At 41.8% G+C, this 15,940-nt stretch overlaps 1 protein-coding gene across 1 annotated transcript in view; it reads right to left on the reverse strand.

The window, feature by feature from the left end:
• LOC311134089 (protein-glutamine gamma-glutamyltransferase 2-like) overlaps positions 1 to 15,940 on the reverse strand; it is a gene marked incomplete at its 5' end in the record, with an annotated part of 23,607 nt that continues 7,667 nt past the window's right edge. The window contains 12 exons of the mRNA XM_084167679.1: positions 1 to 330; positions 2,580 to 2,713; positions 3,123 to 3,286; positions 5,683 to 5,952; positions 6,382 to 6,624; positions 6,804 to 6,913; positions 7,000 to 7,135; positions 7,514 to 7,691; positions 11,095 to 11,223; positions 11,678 to 11,796; positions 12,916 to 13,167; positions 14,142 to 14,280. Coding sequence (XP_084023805.1) covers positions 156 to 330; positions 2,580 to 2,713; positions 3,123 to 3,286; positions 5,683 to 5,952; positions 6,382 to 6,624; positions 6,804 to 6,913; positions 7,000 to 7,135; positions 7,514 to 7,691; positions 11,095 to 11,223; positions 11,678 to 11,796; positions 12,916 to 13,167; positions 14,142 to 14,280 — 2,049 coding nt within the window. The 3' untranslated portion in view covers positions 1 to 155. The remainder of the gene's footprint in view (positions 331 to 2,579; positions 2,714 to 3,122; positions 3,287 to 5,682; positions 5,953 to 6,381; positions 6,625 to 6,803; positions 6,914 to 6,999; positions 7,136 to 7,513; positions 7,692 to 11,094; positions 11,224 to 11,677; positions 11,797 to 12,915; positions 13,168 to 14,141; positions 14,281 to 15,940) is intronic.

The raw sequence follows: 15,940 nt of genomic DNA on the forward strand, positions 1-15,940 counted from the left end.
TACATTTACTCTGACACATCGCGACCCACCATTAACAGGTCAGTGTCGCGACCCATACTTTAACAAAGGCTGATATACGATATAACAGGATAATACGGTATAAATTGCAGAACTTATTTGAGTTATTATAGTTATTCTCACGAGGGCTTTACTGTCTACGGCAGTGGGGGGACAGCACTGGTGACAGGTAGGATGTCCACATTGCAGCTTGCCTTAATGTTCCTGAATTGGTCACAGTTGAAGTTGGCCACTAGCTTCTTAGGACCGGGTCTGTATGGAGTAAAGGGCATCTTCACACGCAGCCGTTGCCCTTGTTTTAGGAAAGGAATTCTGAGGAGACACATGAAATAAATTATACCTCAAAGCATCTTTAGATCTCTAAACTTCAACACACAAGGTAGTGTAAAATATTTCAGATGGAAAAACTCAGCTTTAACCACATGAACAGCCCATAAATGCATGTCCTTTCTAGTTTAGCCAAGAGCTAAATTATCTCTTGTGGACAGACTACGTAACATAAATTGTATTGAATCATCTGTCAAAAGACAGTGATGCCACAACTAAAAAGGAACCATAGTTCCGGTGCTTTGGTTTTCTCACTAGATATCTGAACATATCAGGATTGGGTGAAGGTGGTACTGAAAGTGTGGGCGGGGATTTCAAGAAATTATTTAGGGCGGGGATTTCAAGCAGAAAGTTTTCAGAAGGGGGTCTGAGAGTTTCTGTTTAGGGGGGTGGTGACTTCGCTAGTCTTCCATCAGAAACTAATCAAGCATCTGACACAATTACCGGAATAATTTTTGTTCTGGGTTTCCGAGATTAAGAGCTAAATTGCCATCTTTACGAGCAAGGTTTCGGTTTTTCATAAAACCTGAATCCATCCCACTGGGCAAAAACTGGTTCCACATAGGTCCCCATCCACATCCAGGATTCAAGTCTGGACACATCTCACTGGGCACAGACGTCAGTTCAACGTCTAGTTCTGATTTACACTACCGTTCAAAAGTTTGGGGTCACTTAGAAATGTCCTTGTTTTAGAAAGAAAAGCTTTTTTTTTGTCCATTAAAATAACATCAAATTGATTAGAAATACAGTGTAGACATTGTTAATGTTGTAAATGGCTCAACTAGCTGAAAACGGCAGATTTTTTATGGAATATCTACATAGGCGTACAGAGGCCCATTATCAGCAACCATCAGTCCTGTGTTCCAATGGCACGTTGTGTTTGCTAATCCAAGTTTATCATTTTAAAAGGCTAATTGATCATTAGAAAACCCTTTTGCAATTATGTTAGCACAGCTGAAAACTGTTGTGCTGATTAAAGAAGCAATAAAACTGGCCTTCTTGAGACTAGTTGAGTATCTGGAGCATCAGCAATTGTGGGTTCGATTACAGGCTCAAAATGAACTTTCTTCTGAAACTCGTCAGTCTATTCTTGTTCTGAGAAATGAAGGCTATTCGATGCGAGAAATTGCCAAGATCTGAAGATCTCGTACAACGCTGTGTACTACTACCTTCACAGAACAGCGCAAACCGGTGCACAACTGAGCAAGAGGACAAATACATTAGAGTGTCTAGTTTAAGAAACAGGCGCCTCACAGGTCCTCAACTGGCAGCTTCATTAAATAGTACCCGCAAAACACCAGTCTCAACGTCAACAGTGAAGAGGCGACTCCGGGATACTGACCTTCTAGGCAGAGTTGCAAAGAAAAAGCCATATCTCAGATAATAATAATAAAAGATTAAGATGGGCAGTCTGAGATATGGCTTTTTCTTTGCGCTGTTCTGTGAAGGGAGTAGTACACAGCGTTGTACAAGATCTTCAGTTTCTTGGCAATTTCTCGCATGGAATAGCCTTCATTTCTCAGAACAAGAATAGACTGATGAGTTTCAGAAGAAAGTTCTTTGTTTCTGGCCATTTTGAGCCTGTAATCGAACGCACAATTGCTGATGCTCCAGATACTCAACTAGTCTCAAGAAGGCCAGTTTTATTGCTTCTTTAATCAGCACAACAGTTTTCAGCTGTGCTAACATAATTGCAAAAGGGTTTTCTAATGATCAATTAGCCTTTTAAAATGATAAACTTGAATTAGCAAACACAACATGCCATTGGAACACAGGACTGATTGTTGCTGATAATGGGCCTCTGTACGCCTATGTAGATATTCCATTAAAAATCAGCCATTTCCAGCTACAATAGCCATTTACAACATTAACAATGTCTACACTGTATTTCTGATCAATTTGATGTTATTTTCATGGACAAAAAATTGCTTTTCTTTCGAAAACAATAACATTTCTAAGTGACCCTAAACTTTTGAACGGTAGTGTACATTTGGTTGAGTTGTCAACTAACGTGAATTCAACTTGAAATCAACAAAAAGGTTAAAAAGTTTACTTTTTGCAAATCCAATCAGTTTTCCATGTTGATTCAACGTCATCACATTGATTGTTTTGGTTGAAGTTACATGGAAACAACGTTGATTCAACCAGTTTTTGCCCAGTGGGATGGATTCAGGTTTTATGACAAACCGAAACCTTGCTCGTAAAGACGGCAGAGAAATGTCACATAGGCCTACCTGGCTTCCATTGTCTCTGTCAGCAAGCCACTGCCAGTCACTGTGATGGAGCAGTCTCTTAGACCCTTGGATAGAGGGTTCTCAAACACAACCTCTGCCATCATGTCACTATACTGCAATTCAGATCCAATGGCCTAAAAGAGAAGAAACATCAGAATAAAAGCATCTGCTAGATAGTATATTATATTAGAACTATCACACTGAATAAACCCCATCTCCAGTTGAGTGGTTGTTACTGATATTGGCATTGTATTGAATAGATCAATTGTTCAGATGACAGTCCAACACTTTAGATTTTCATCTTCACATCACCTTTATTCACAGGCCAACCGTTATTTTCCTTGCAAATTGCTATTCTCGCTACTAGTATGTTTGCCACCTACAAACTTGAAATGGTAACGTAAAGAGCCTTGGGGCTTGTTCCATAATGACCCCAATGAATGTCACTCAGAGAAAGTTGAGCTGTTCTAAGTGGGTTATTGGAGTGGCTTAAGGATCTGACAGATGCGCGAAATTACAATTTGGGGAATATACAGTACTCACTTTGATGGTGAGTGAAGGGCTCTCTGGCACAATGTCTTTCTCTGTGATGTACACTGCATCACTGTTGTCCTTGTCTGTGACCACAGCCGAAACCTTGATGCTGTTGCTCTCCCGCATGTTCTCACCGTACACAGAGAAGGGGATGTGGATGGGTATAATCAGATCTGCCAACACAGACAATGCATTTGATTGTCAATGTATAACAAAGGCTAACATTCTGTGGTGTCCTCATGACAACGTTAGCAACCCAAACATTCTGTGGTGTCCTCAGTACAACGTTAGCAACCCTAACATTCTGTGGTGTCCTCAGTACAACGTTAGCAACCCAAACATTCTGTGGTGTCCTCAGTACAACGTTAGCAACCCTAACATTCTGTAGTGTCCTCAGTACAACGTTAGCAACCCTAACATTTTGTAGTGTCCTCAGTACAACGTTAGCAACCCTAACATTCTGTAGTGTCCTCAGTACAACGTTAGCAACCCTAACATTATGTGGTGTCCTCAGTACAACGTTAGCAACCCTAACATTCTGTAGTGTCCTCAGTACAACGTTAGCAACCCTAACATTCTGTAGTGTCCTCAGTACAACGTTAGCAACCTGACAGCCATAAGAGTTAGTGTCAGTTGATTTGCTACACAGCTATACATGAGCTTTACAGCTTTGTTAAATTTACCAGTTACAGTTGAAGTCGGAAGTTTACATACACTTAGGTTGAAGTCATTAAAACTCGTTTTTCAACCACTCCACAAATGTCTTGTTAACAAACGATAGTTTTAGCAAGTCAGTTAGGACATCTACTTTGTGCATGACACAAGTTATTTTTCCAACAATTGTTTACAGACAGATTATTTCACTTATAATTCACGGTATCACAATTCCATTGGGTCAGAAGTTTACATACACTCAGTTGACTGTGCCTTTAAACAGCTTGGAAAATTCCAGAAAATGATGTCATGGCTTTAGAAGCTTCTGATAGGCTAATTGACATAATTTGAGTCAATTGGAGGTGTACCTGTGGATGTATTTCAAGGCCTACCTTCAAACTCAGTGCCTCTTTGCTTGACATCATGGGAAAATCAAAAGAAATCAGCCAAGACCTCAGAAAAACAATTGTAGACCTCCAAAAGTCTGGTTCATCCTTGGGAACAATTTCCAAACGCCTGAAGGTACCACGTTCATCTTTACAAACAATAGTACACAAGTATAAACACCATGGGACCACGCAGCCATCATACCGCTCAGGAAGGAGACGAGTTCTGTCTCCTAGAGATGAACATACTTTGGTGCGAAAAGTGCAAATCAATCCCAGAACAACAGCAAAGGACCTTGTGAAGATGCTGGAGGAAACAGGTACAAAAGTATCTATATCCACAGTAAAACGAGTCCTATATCGACATAACCTGAAAGGCCGCTCAGCAAGGAAGAAGCCACTGCTCCAAAACCGCCATAAAAAAGCCAGACTACGGTTTGCAACTGCACATGGGGACAAAGATCATACTTTTTGGAGAAATGTCCTCTGGTCTGATTAAACAAAAATAGAACGGTTTGGCCATAATGACCATCGTTATGTTTGGAGGAAAAAGGGGGACACTTGCAAGCCGAAGAACACCATCCCAACCGTGAAGCACGGGGGTGGCAGCATCATGCTGTGGGGGTGCTTTGCTGCAGGAGGGACTGGTGCACTTCACAAAATAGATGGCATCATGAGGAAGGAAAATGATGTGAATATATTGAAGCAATATCTCAATACATCAGTCAGGAAGTTAAAGCTTGGTCGCAAATGGGTCTTCCAAATGGACAATGACCCCAAGCATACTTCCAAAGTTGTGGCAAAATGGCTTAAGGACAACAAAGTCAAGGTATTGGAGTGGCCATCACAAAGCCCTGACCTCAATCCTATAGAACATTTGTGGGCAGAACTGAAAAAGCGTGTGCGAGCAAGGAGGCCTACAAACCTGACTCAGTTACACCAGCTCTGTCAGCAGGAATGGGACAAAATTCACCCAACTTATTGTGGGAAGCTTGTGGAAGACTACCCGAAATGTTTTTTCCAAGTTAAGCAATTTAAAGGCAATGCTACCAAATACTAATTGAGTGTATGTAAACTTCTGACCCACTGGGAATGTGATGAAAGAAATAAAAGCTGAAATAAATAATTCTCTCTACTATTATTCTGACATTTCACATTCTTGAAATAAAGTGGTGATCCTAACTGACCTAAGACAGGGAATTTTTACTAGGATTAAATGTCAGGAATTGTGAAAAACTGAGTTTAAATGTATTTGGCTAAGGTGTATGCAAACTTCCGACTTCAACTGTAAATGCTATCTATATGCACTCCTGAAATACACCACCTTTGTGACATAATCAATCATTGAGATTGATGCATGCGTCAAACCAAGGATGTTGACAAAGAATTATGAAAGTAAATAGCTGCAATGTGTTCTTGGTTTTGAGAAGTGTTTCAGTTCCCTTTGTTCTGTGATGTAAATGCCCCCCTTTGTTAGTTCAGCCTTGTAGGCCTACTCATGGAAAGAGTTTGAAACATTTTCACTCTACCTTGGTTGGGACGGAGCTTCTGTTCTTTCAATTCGGTCTGTATCTTGGAGGATGGAATGCCGGTGTATCTCATGGCCTGAACGTTGACATGGATCACTAGTGTCCGAGTCTCACGGTCGTCGCTGTTCAGTACAAGCTTGAGGTCGATGTCTTTGCCGCTGAGCGGCTTGGTTAGCTCCACGATTTTCATGGAAACATCAGAAGGTTTGTCTTCGAGATTGTTGACTCTGTTCGCTGCGTTATTGTACACAGTCCTCTCCTTTTTCGTGCCTGTTTTAAATGGGTGACATTTTGGATGAGTAGCTGGTGACTCAAGCAGTTGCCCTCACTCACCTAGGAGAATTATGTCTTGCGACAGGTGGACACAGCCCCTTTCTAACTCATCTCTTAAAAAAGTACAGAACTATTTCCCAGACCAACCCTAGCTCTCAAAGACATAAAATACGCTTCTACCCTTATGATAGGCATAACCCTTGTAACGCTGCATTATTTCGGAAATCAATTGATAACAGTTCAACAGCCAAAATGTATAAAAGGGTGGAGATTGGACAGCCTTAGCGTTACTCCATACAGAACTGGTCCTAAAAAGCTAGTGGCTGACTTTTGACATTTAACCTCCAGGACGTTTTTTAAAGAAAACATCTGACAAGTCAACCTTTGTAGATATAGTCAGACTCTCTCAGTTCATTCAATACCAACCCTCTGCATATTTATAGTTGGCCGTGATGTCCACTCTCTTGTCGCTGCCCACTGCCTTTGTGGTGATGTTCTGGCCTACGGACCCAGTGTCCGTTAAGATCTTTTTCTTGGAGCCGTCAGCGAACACCATCCAGGTTACACGGTCGGCGTTGACTTCGGCGAAGACAAAGGGCACATCGTATTTGAGGTCAATGTGACCCTGCAGTATGGCCTTGACTGGAGCAGGGCCGCAGCAGTAAACACCTGGGGGAGAGGAAGGGAAAACAACATGAGTGTATAACAGGGAGTTCCCTTCATGTCTCCCAGACCCAGGACACAAACTCAGCACCATCTGCACAATAACACAACATACAATACATACATACTCCAGAAGTGTGTTATTATGTATGTTAGTGTGAGATGAGATGGAAGTTAGACCATACCAGTGCTTTTCTCCTGAGGGGTAGGGTCCACAGCCTGCCAGCCGTCATATAAGGAGTCTCCTGAGAGATCGGGCCGTCTCATCCAGGCCTCCACCCACACATGGTAGTTCCTGAGCAGAAACACCAGTCTTTAAAACATCATGCTATTGGCATCACTCTTCATACTGTAGCCACAATGACCTGATGTTGCATTTACCATACACTGTCTTGGCTCTGTTTGGGTCTGACTCCATTGTCGGAGAAGAAGTCGTCAATTGTCAGGTTTTTGTCGGTGTCGTGGGCTGACTGGAAGTTGGTAACCACTCGACATGGGATTCCCAAACACCTCAGTACTGACATGGAAATACATTTCAGGCATACTGGTTAACAAAAACAACACATAGAAGGCATAGTGGTTAACTAAATAAAGACATCCAAAGGATACTGGTTAACTAAATAAAGACATCCAAAGGATACTGGTTAACTAAATAAAGACATCCAAAGGATACTGGTTAACTAAATAAAGACATCCAAGGCATTGACACCCAGCCTCTCTCCTCTGGTCAGAGGTGAATCGGACACAGATGGTGGGTATTCTTGCCATCCCTCTCAAAACCAATCACAACCCTGGGTCTGAGCGCTTGCAGTACAGTCAGCGCTATTTAAATACTGTTGTATTGATTGATTGACTAAAATAAGAATTTAAGAGCGATTGGACAGTGATAGGCTACCTGTGCACATTACAGCGGCGAACACCCAACACTGGCCATACTTGACTGGATTGCCTCCATTGTTGAGCCACCTCCTTAGTACCTCCACACTGCCGTTCCAGTGAGTGGGGGACACGCCACCATTGTATTGACCATCCCACCGCCCCAACAGGACACCTCTGTCATCATTAGCGTTGATCTGGGCAAGGAAAATAATGTTAAAATTATAAATTTCAGAACTGTCATTTGGCTGAGTGAATGTGTTTTTGTAATATCTCAAATGTAGTTGGTTTCGTGGATCTAGATTGAGCCTTGGACTAAAAAACTCAGTGTGGAAAGTTATTTTTAGTCCAGGACTAGGTTTAATCTGGGTCCGGGAAACCAGTCCTATATGTGCAACAACACCTTACTTAGTTGCACTGGACCCATTTATAGTGAACAGGGCTAGATGACGTTCCAGAAATGAACCAATGTATTTTCTTATGCTGTTCATACAGTACTATGACCTTATGATGATTAAAGAATGTCACTGTTACTAGTGGGGTTCAATAATGTTGTCACTGTTACTAGTGGGGTTCAATAATGTTGTCACTGTTACTAGTGGGGTTCAATAATGTTGTCACTGTTACTAGTGGGGTTCAATAATGTTGTCACTGTTACTAGTGGGGTTCAATAACGTTGTCACTGTTACTAGTGGGGTTCAATAACGTTGTCACTGTTACTAGTGGGGTTCAATAATGTTATCACTGTTACTAGTGGGGTTCAATAATGTTGTCAGTGTTACTAGTGGGGTTCAATAATGTTGTCAGTGTTACTAGTGGGGTTCAATAATGTTGTCACTGTTACTAGTGGGGTTCAATAATGTTGTCACTGTTACTAGTGGGGTTCAATAATGTTGTCACTGTTACTAGTGGGGTTCAATAATGTTGTCACTGTTACTAGTGGGGTTCAATAATGTTGTCACTGTTACTAGTGGGGTTCAATAACGTTGTCACTGTTACTAGTGGGGTTCAATAATGTTGTCACTGTTACTAGTGGGGTTCAATAATGTTGTCACTGTTACTAGTGGGGTTCAATAACGTTGTCACTGTTACTAGTGGGGTTCAATAATGTTGTCACTGTTACTAGTGGGGTTCAATAACGTTGTCACTGTTACTAGTGGGGTTCAATAATGTTGTCACTGTTACTAGTGGGGTTCAATAATGTTATCACTGTTACTAGTGGGGTTCCATAACGTTGTCACTGTTACTAGTGGGGTTCAATAATGTGATCACTGTTACTAGTGGGGTTCAATAACGTTGTCACTGTTACTAGTGGGGTTCAATAATGTTGTCACTAGCTAGAATTTCCATCCAATTGGTGACAGATTTTCATGCGAATATTCAAAAATCTGCATAAAAACAATATGTGCATTTTCCCACCAGAGATGTGTTTCCATTAAATATACTTTTTTCGGATAAAAGGCTGTGGGGTGATGACATAGTGGACATAAAAATACCTTTTGCGGTTAAATTCTTTATGTAGCGAATGTTCCCACTCTGGTATTGGCACAGCTCGCAGATACATTGCGGGTATACGGTGCATTCGGAAAGTATTCAGACCCAATTACTTTTTCCACATTTTGTTAAGTTACAGCCTTATTCTATAATGGATTAAATAAATAAAAATCTTAATCAATCTACACACAATACCCCATAATGACGAAGTGAAAACAGGGTTTTAGATTTTTTTTGCAAATGTATTACAAATAAAAAACAGAAATACCTTATTTACATAAGTAATCAGACCCTTAGCTATGAGACTTGAAATTGAGCTCAGATGCATCCTGTTTCCATTGATGATCCTTGAGATGTTTATACAACTTGACGGGAGTCCACCTGTGGTAAATTCGATTGATTGGACATGATTTGGAAAGGCACACACCTGTCTATATAAGGTCCCACAGTTGACAGTGCATGTCAGAGCAAAAACCAAGCCATGAGGTTGAAGGAATTGTCCATAGAGCTCCAAGACAGGATTGTGTCAAGGCACAGATTTGGGGAAAGGTAACAAAAAATGTCTGCAGCATTGAAGGTCCCCAAGATCACAGTGGCCTCCATAATTCTTAAATGGAAGTAGTTTGGAACCACCAAGACTCTTCCTAGAGCTGGTCGCCCGGCCAAACTTAGCAATCGGGGGAGAAGGGCCTTGGTCAGGGAGGTGACCGAGAACCTGATGGTCACTCTGACAGAGCTCCAGAGTTCCTCTGTGGAGATGTGAGAACCTTCCAGAAGGACAACCATGTCTGCAGCACTCCACCAATCAGGCCTTTATGGTAGAGTGGCCAGACGGAAGCCCGTCCTCAGTAAAAGGCACATGACAGCCCGCTTGGAGTTTGCCAAAAGGCACCAAAATGACTCTCAGACCATGAGAAACAAGATTCTCTGGTCTGATGAAACCAAGATTGAATTCTTTGGCCTGAATGCCAAGCGTCACGTCTGGAGGAAACCTGGCATGGTGGTGGCAGCATCATGCTGTGGGAATGTTTTTCAGCGGCAGGGACTAGGAGACTAGTCAGGATCGAGGGAATGATGAAAGGAGCAAAGTACATAGAAGATCCTTGATGAAAACCTGCTCCAGAGCGCTCAGGACCTCAGACTGGGGCAAAGGTTCTCTGGAGAGACCTGAAAATAGCTGAGGAGCGACACTCCCCATCCAATCTGACAGAGCTTGAGAGGATCTGCAGAGAAGAATGGGAGAAACTCGCCTAATACAGGTGTGCCAAGCTTGTAGCATCATACGCAAGAAGACTCCAGGCTGTAATCGCTGCCAAAGGTGCTTTAACAAAGTACTGAGTAAAGGGTCTGAATATTTATGTAAATGTGATATTTCCGTTTTTTTTATTTTATATATACATTTGCTCAAATTTCTAAAAACGTGTTTTTGCTTTGTCATTATGGGGTATTGTGTGTAGATTGATAAGGGGAAAAACTATTTAATCAATTTTAGAATAAGGCTGTAATGTAACAAAATGTGGAAAAAGGTCCAGGGGTCTGAACTTTCCGAATGCACTTTAGCCTACATGATGAGATTATTTTTTATTTGTCAAACGAGGACAGCCAAGCATCGAGGATCATGTTACCAGAATAAGGCCCTCGATATTTATTATAAAGAAATATCAAGCTTATCACCTTGCACATTCAGCACCCTGTGAAGTTCATCATTCATTTCTTCATCTGTAGCCTAATAAACTGCATGCTTTCCCGATGAGTCATTGTCATTACGTGACTCCATGTTTACTTCGAAATGATGATTATTAAATCAATATTTGCGCATAAAAGCATTTCCACCAACATTTCTCTCATACTTCATTTTACCGACACAAAAAGATCCCACCTTGTCTAGTGTATTTTGTTTTGTCAACATTTGGAAAGTTTACCGAAAACATTTTCCATCAGCACTGTCATGAAATGTTTTATCTGACATGTACTTTACTCGCATAACAAGATTGGATGGAAACGTGTTTCCTGTTACTAGTGGGGTTCAATAATGTTGTCGCTGTTACTAGTGGGGTTCAATAATGTTGTCGCTGTTACTAGTGGGGGTCAGATCTCCAGTCTTACCATGGCACTGACCACCCTACTGACATAGATGGGGTTGCAACGAGCAGAGAAGTCCTTGGCGGGGTCTCTCAGACACTTGGGGTTCACGTCAAGCAGCTTCAGGCAAATGTCCACTATATCGTCTTCAAACTGGAGAAACAATACATTTGGGCACGTTAGCTAGGTAGCCTACAACAACTTCTAAAATGTCTTGTCTATACTTACATACATTTTAGTAATTTAGCAGACGCTCTTATCCAGAGCGATTTACAGTATTGAGTGGATAAATGTTCGTATTGGTCTCCCGTGGTAATCGAAACCCACAACGCTGGCGTTGCAAGCGCCATGCTTTACCAACGGAGCCACACATGACTCTAGCCAATCACGTAGACTAAAATATCGTTGTGTAACACTTGGGGGCGGTTTCCCGGGCAACAGATTAGTCCTGGATTTATCTAGAGTCAAAATAATTATTGGTGGAGATTCTCCATTGAGTTTGCTTTTTAGTCGAGGAATAGGCTTAATCTGTATCCAGGAAACCAGCCCTATATGTTATAAGCAGCACTTTTCAACTGTACAATACTGTATTGTTTGTTCTGTGTACCTGTCCGAAGTCCCACGCCAGGGAGCTGATGTATTTTTCAGAACCTCTGTACACCAGGCCTTGTTCTCTCATCACATACTCCTGCCTCTCCTCCTCTTCAGGTAGATGCACCCAGTCCTCTACAGCCCGCCACAAAATACAGCAGTTTCAAAACATGAATTATAAGAATTTGTTCAACTGACTTGGCTGGTTAAATAAATGATAAATAAAAAATACATTATTATACAAAATGAAATGAAGGGGTAACTTTAACATGTTATCATGCTGTTACTGTGTTATGACCACTGTCTCCCACGCTAGAATGTAGTGTTACCGGGCTGTGTTACCAGGATGTTACCAGGATGTTACCAGGCTGTGTTACCAGGATGTTACCAGGCTGTGTTAGCAGGATGTTACCAGGCTGTGTTAGCAGGATGGTACCAGGATGTTACCAGGCTGTGTTACCAGGCTGTGTTACCAGGCTGTGTTACCAAGATGTTACCAGGATGTTACCAGGCTGTGTTACCAGGCTGTGTTACCAGGATGGTACCAGGCTGTGTTACCAGGCTGTGTTACCAGGATGGTACCAGGCTGTGTTACCAGGCTGTGTTACCAAGATGTTACCAGGATGTTACCAGGCTGTGTTACCAGGCTGTGTTACCAGGATGTTACCAGGCTGTGTTACCAGGATGTTACCAGGCTGTTACTAGGCTGTTACCAGGATGTTACCAAGCTGTGCTACCAGGCTGTGCTACCAATGAACTCATCACATGGTTTCAACAGCAATGCCACCACTTTGATATTAGAGAATGGCATTCATAACTACAGACTGTCATTCATATACTGTGGCACTGGATGTTGTGGCCCATTGTTTGCATCTGTGTATATGGGCTATTATGTTCCAAAACAATTATGAGGGGTCTTCCCAACCCATACAGAGACATGGGTTACAACAATCTCTGTAAAGTTAGCCATTTTCAGCTTTTAAACTGATAAGAACATTCAGGAATGCAGCATTTCACACCCTCCAGATACTGTATCAAATAGTTACCATGGCTGTATTGATGCATTCACCACATTTGTTCTCCTTTGTGTGATTAAAATAGTTAATTTATCACAGTTCTAGTTAAAATTTTTATGAATTCGTTATACTCCATTATAATGCATTAAATCTGCTTTACCGTACTCTCAAATCTCGTTCACAGGAAGTGTACAGATGTAAGATGTAATAAAGTTGTTTTGAATTGAATTGTGTTTACCTTGGCACCAGGGGTTAAACAGCAGAAGGAGCTTGCCCAGGCTTCTGCCCACTGTGGCGTTGGCGCTGGTCTTTACAGACAGGCTGTACTCTCCCACTGGGGCATCTGCTGGGCTGGTGATGTCCAGAGTGATTGAGCCCTCCAGGAGCACTGAGCCCGGGTGAACCTCAACCTTCCAGGAGGAACCCTTCCCACGGCCCTCAGGTATCCCGAACACTGACCTGGTCCCCAATGCCACAGATGGCTGGGGCCCTGGATTGAGAAGGGAGGATGAGTTTTGGGTAGTGTTCAGTAGGAACCAAATGGAAGAAAATTTCTGAAATAGTGAGGTACTATACACAGTGTACAACACATTAGGAACACCTTCCTAATATTGAGTTGTCTCCTTTCGCCTTCAGAACAGCCTCAATTCGTTGGGGCATGGACTCTACATGGTGTCAAAAGCGTTCCTCAGGGATGCTAGTCCATGTTAATGTCAATGCTTCTCACAGTTGTGTCAAGTTGGCTGGATGTCCTTTGGGTGATGGACTATTCTTGATAAACATGGGAAACTGTTGAGCGTGAAAAACCCAGGAGCATTGCAGTTCTTGACACAGTCAAACCGGTGTGCCTGGCACCTACTACCATACCCTGTTCAAAGGTACTTAAATCTATTGTATTGCCCATTCACCCTCTGAATGGCACACATACACAATCCATGTCTCAGTTGTCTCAAGGCTTAAAAATCCTTCTTTAACCTGTCTCCTCTCTTATTGAAGTGGATTCAATAAGGGATCACAGCTTTCACCTGGATTCACCTGGTCAGTCTATGTCATGGAAAGAGTAGGTGTTCTTAATGTTTTGTACACTCAGTGTATTTGTCCAATAAGATTCTATATTTTCTGTCTGCATAACTTTGATGTCAGCATTACATATACAGTACAAGTGGAGGTATCTCAAGTCCTGAAAGTGGTGCAATTCAGTCTTTAGATTAGATTTAATTGACCCCAATTCAGCTATTTACAACGCATACAAGGATTAGTTTTAATGTAATTATTACTGCATGTGTCTGTCTTGTCAAAGGGGATCCACATAGGGCCGGTTTCCCTTCCCTAGCCTAGATTAATCCTAGTGTGTTTTAGTCCAGGACTAGCATAATCTGAGTCCGGGAAACCTCTAATACAAACAGCTCTAATAAATAGCAGAGATAAATAAAGTGATTCTATATTCTATTCTAGATAGCTCACCTGTCTCCACCATCAGCTCCAGCATGTCTGTTGTGGGCCTGAAGGGGCCATGGAGGTCAAAGGTGACCAGGAAGGACTGACCTCTCCTGACTATCAGTCTGTTCACTGAGATGTCATTGGTGTTGTGAGCAGAAACAGACTGTCAGTTGGGCTAGTTGAGACCACTGGATAGAGAAAACACTTGTAGCCTATCACCATGCATAATGCAGAAATAATATGCAGAGAGAAACAGGCCAAAGACCACAGACTTAGGAATTAGAATATCAATAATATTAATTTAACAGATGAACATACACCAACAATAATTATCTTTCTTTGTAAGAAAATGTTACATTCTACAAGTCAAGTCACCCAATTACCCATTCACTGTACTATATGACCCTCTGTCACTAAACATGACATAGGGTACCTTGACAAGGCAATATCCACATTTTTCATCATCTAAATTTGATCAAAAATCTTGCAACGAGCAGTGTTAGTTGACTTACCAAAATCCATTGAAGCTGTCTCTCACGTGGTTGTGTTGGTAAGTGGATCGAGTTGCTTGTTGTAGTACTGTAAGTAATGAAAGGATGCCAGGCCTTTTAAAAGGAGCCCTACCCATGTTTTAAGAATGTCTCAAACGTCACACAGAGATGTACACATCCTTTCAGTAGTATGGTCTTTCTGGTTCCTCCCCTGTGTGTAGGTGAACATTTCCGGGCAAGTGATCATAATCTTCGGGCAACCAAAAAACACTCCTGACGGCCAGTTGGCGAGTGTCTTTCAGGACTTAATGTCATTCCTCTTCCGTTATTCTGGGTCAAATGGACATTTAGACCTTCTATTTGACAAATTCGCATCTATTTCAGATTACATCACAGTTTATCTGTCAGTTGCACAGGATACATCAGGTGTAAACAGTACAGTGAAAAGCTTGCTCGCAAGCTCTTCCTCAACGTTGCAGTAATACTAAGTCATATACAGTTCATGTCGGAAGTTTACATACACCTTAGCCAAATACATTTAAACTCAGTTTTTCACAATTCCTGACATTTAATCCTAGTAACAATTAGGATCACCACTTTATTTAAAAAATTTGAAATGTCAAAATAATAGTAGAGAGAATGATTTATTTCAGCTTTTATTTCTTTCATCACATTCCCAGTGGGTCAGAAGTTTACATACACTCAATTAGTATTTGGTTGCATTGCCTTTAAATTGTTTAACTTGGGTCAAACGTTTCGGGTAGCCTTCCACAAGCTTCCCACAATAAGTTGGGTGAATTTTGGCCCATTCCACCTGACAGAGTTGGTGTAACTGACTCAGGTTTGTAGGCCTCCTTGCTCGCACACGCTTTTTCAGTTCTGCCCACACATTTTCTATAGGATTGAGGTCAGGGCTTTGTGATGGCCACTCCAATAACTTGACTTTGTTGTCCTTAAGCCATTTTGCCACAACTTTGGAAGTATGCTTGGGGTCATTGTCCATTTGGAAGACTCATTTGCGACCAAGTTTTAACTTCCTGACTGATGTCTTGAGATGTTGCTTGAATATATCCACATAATTTTCCTTCCTCATGATGCCATCTACTTTGTGAAGTGCACCCCCACAGCATGATGCTGCCACCCCAGTGCTTCACGGTTGGGATGGTGATCTTCGGCTTGCAATTCTTCCCCCTTTTTCCTCCAAACATAACGATGGTCATTATGGCCAAACAGTTCTAATTTTGTTTCATCAGACCAGAGGACATTTCTCCAAAAAGTACAATCTTTGTCCCCATGTGCAGTTGCAAACCGTAGTCTTGCTTCTTTATGGCG

The sequence above is a fragment of the Coregonus lavaretus genome (assembly GCF_964263955.1).
Source record: "Coregonus lavaretus genome assembly, chromosome: 8".
NCBI classification, from domain to species: Eukaryota; Metazoa; Chordata; class Actinopteri; order Salmoniformes; family Salmonidae; genus Coregonus; species Coregonus lavaretus.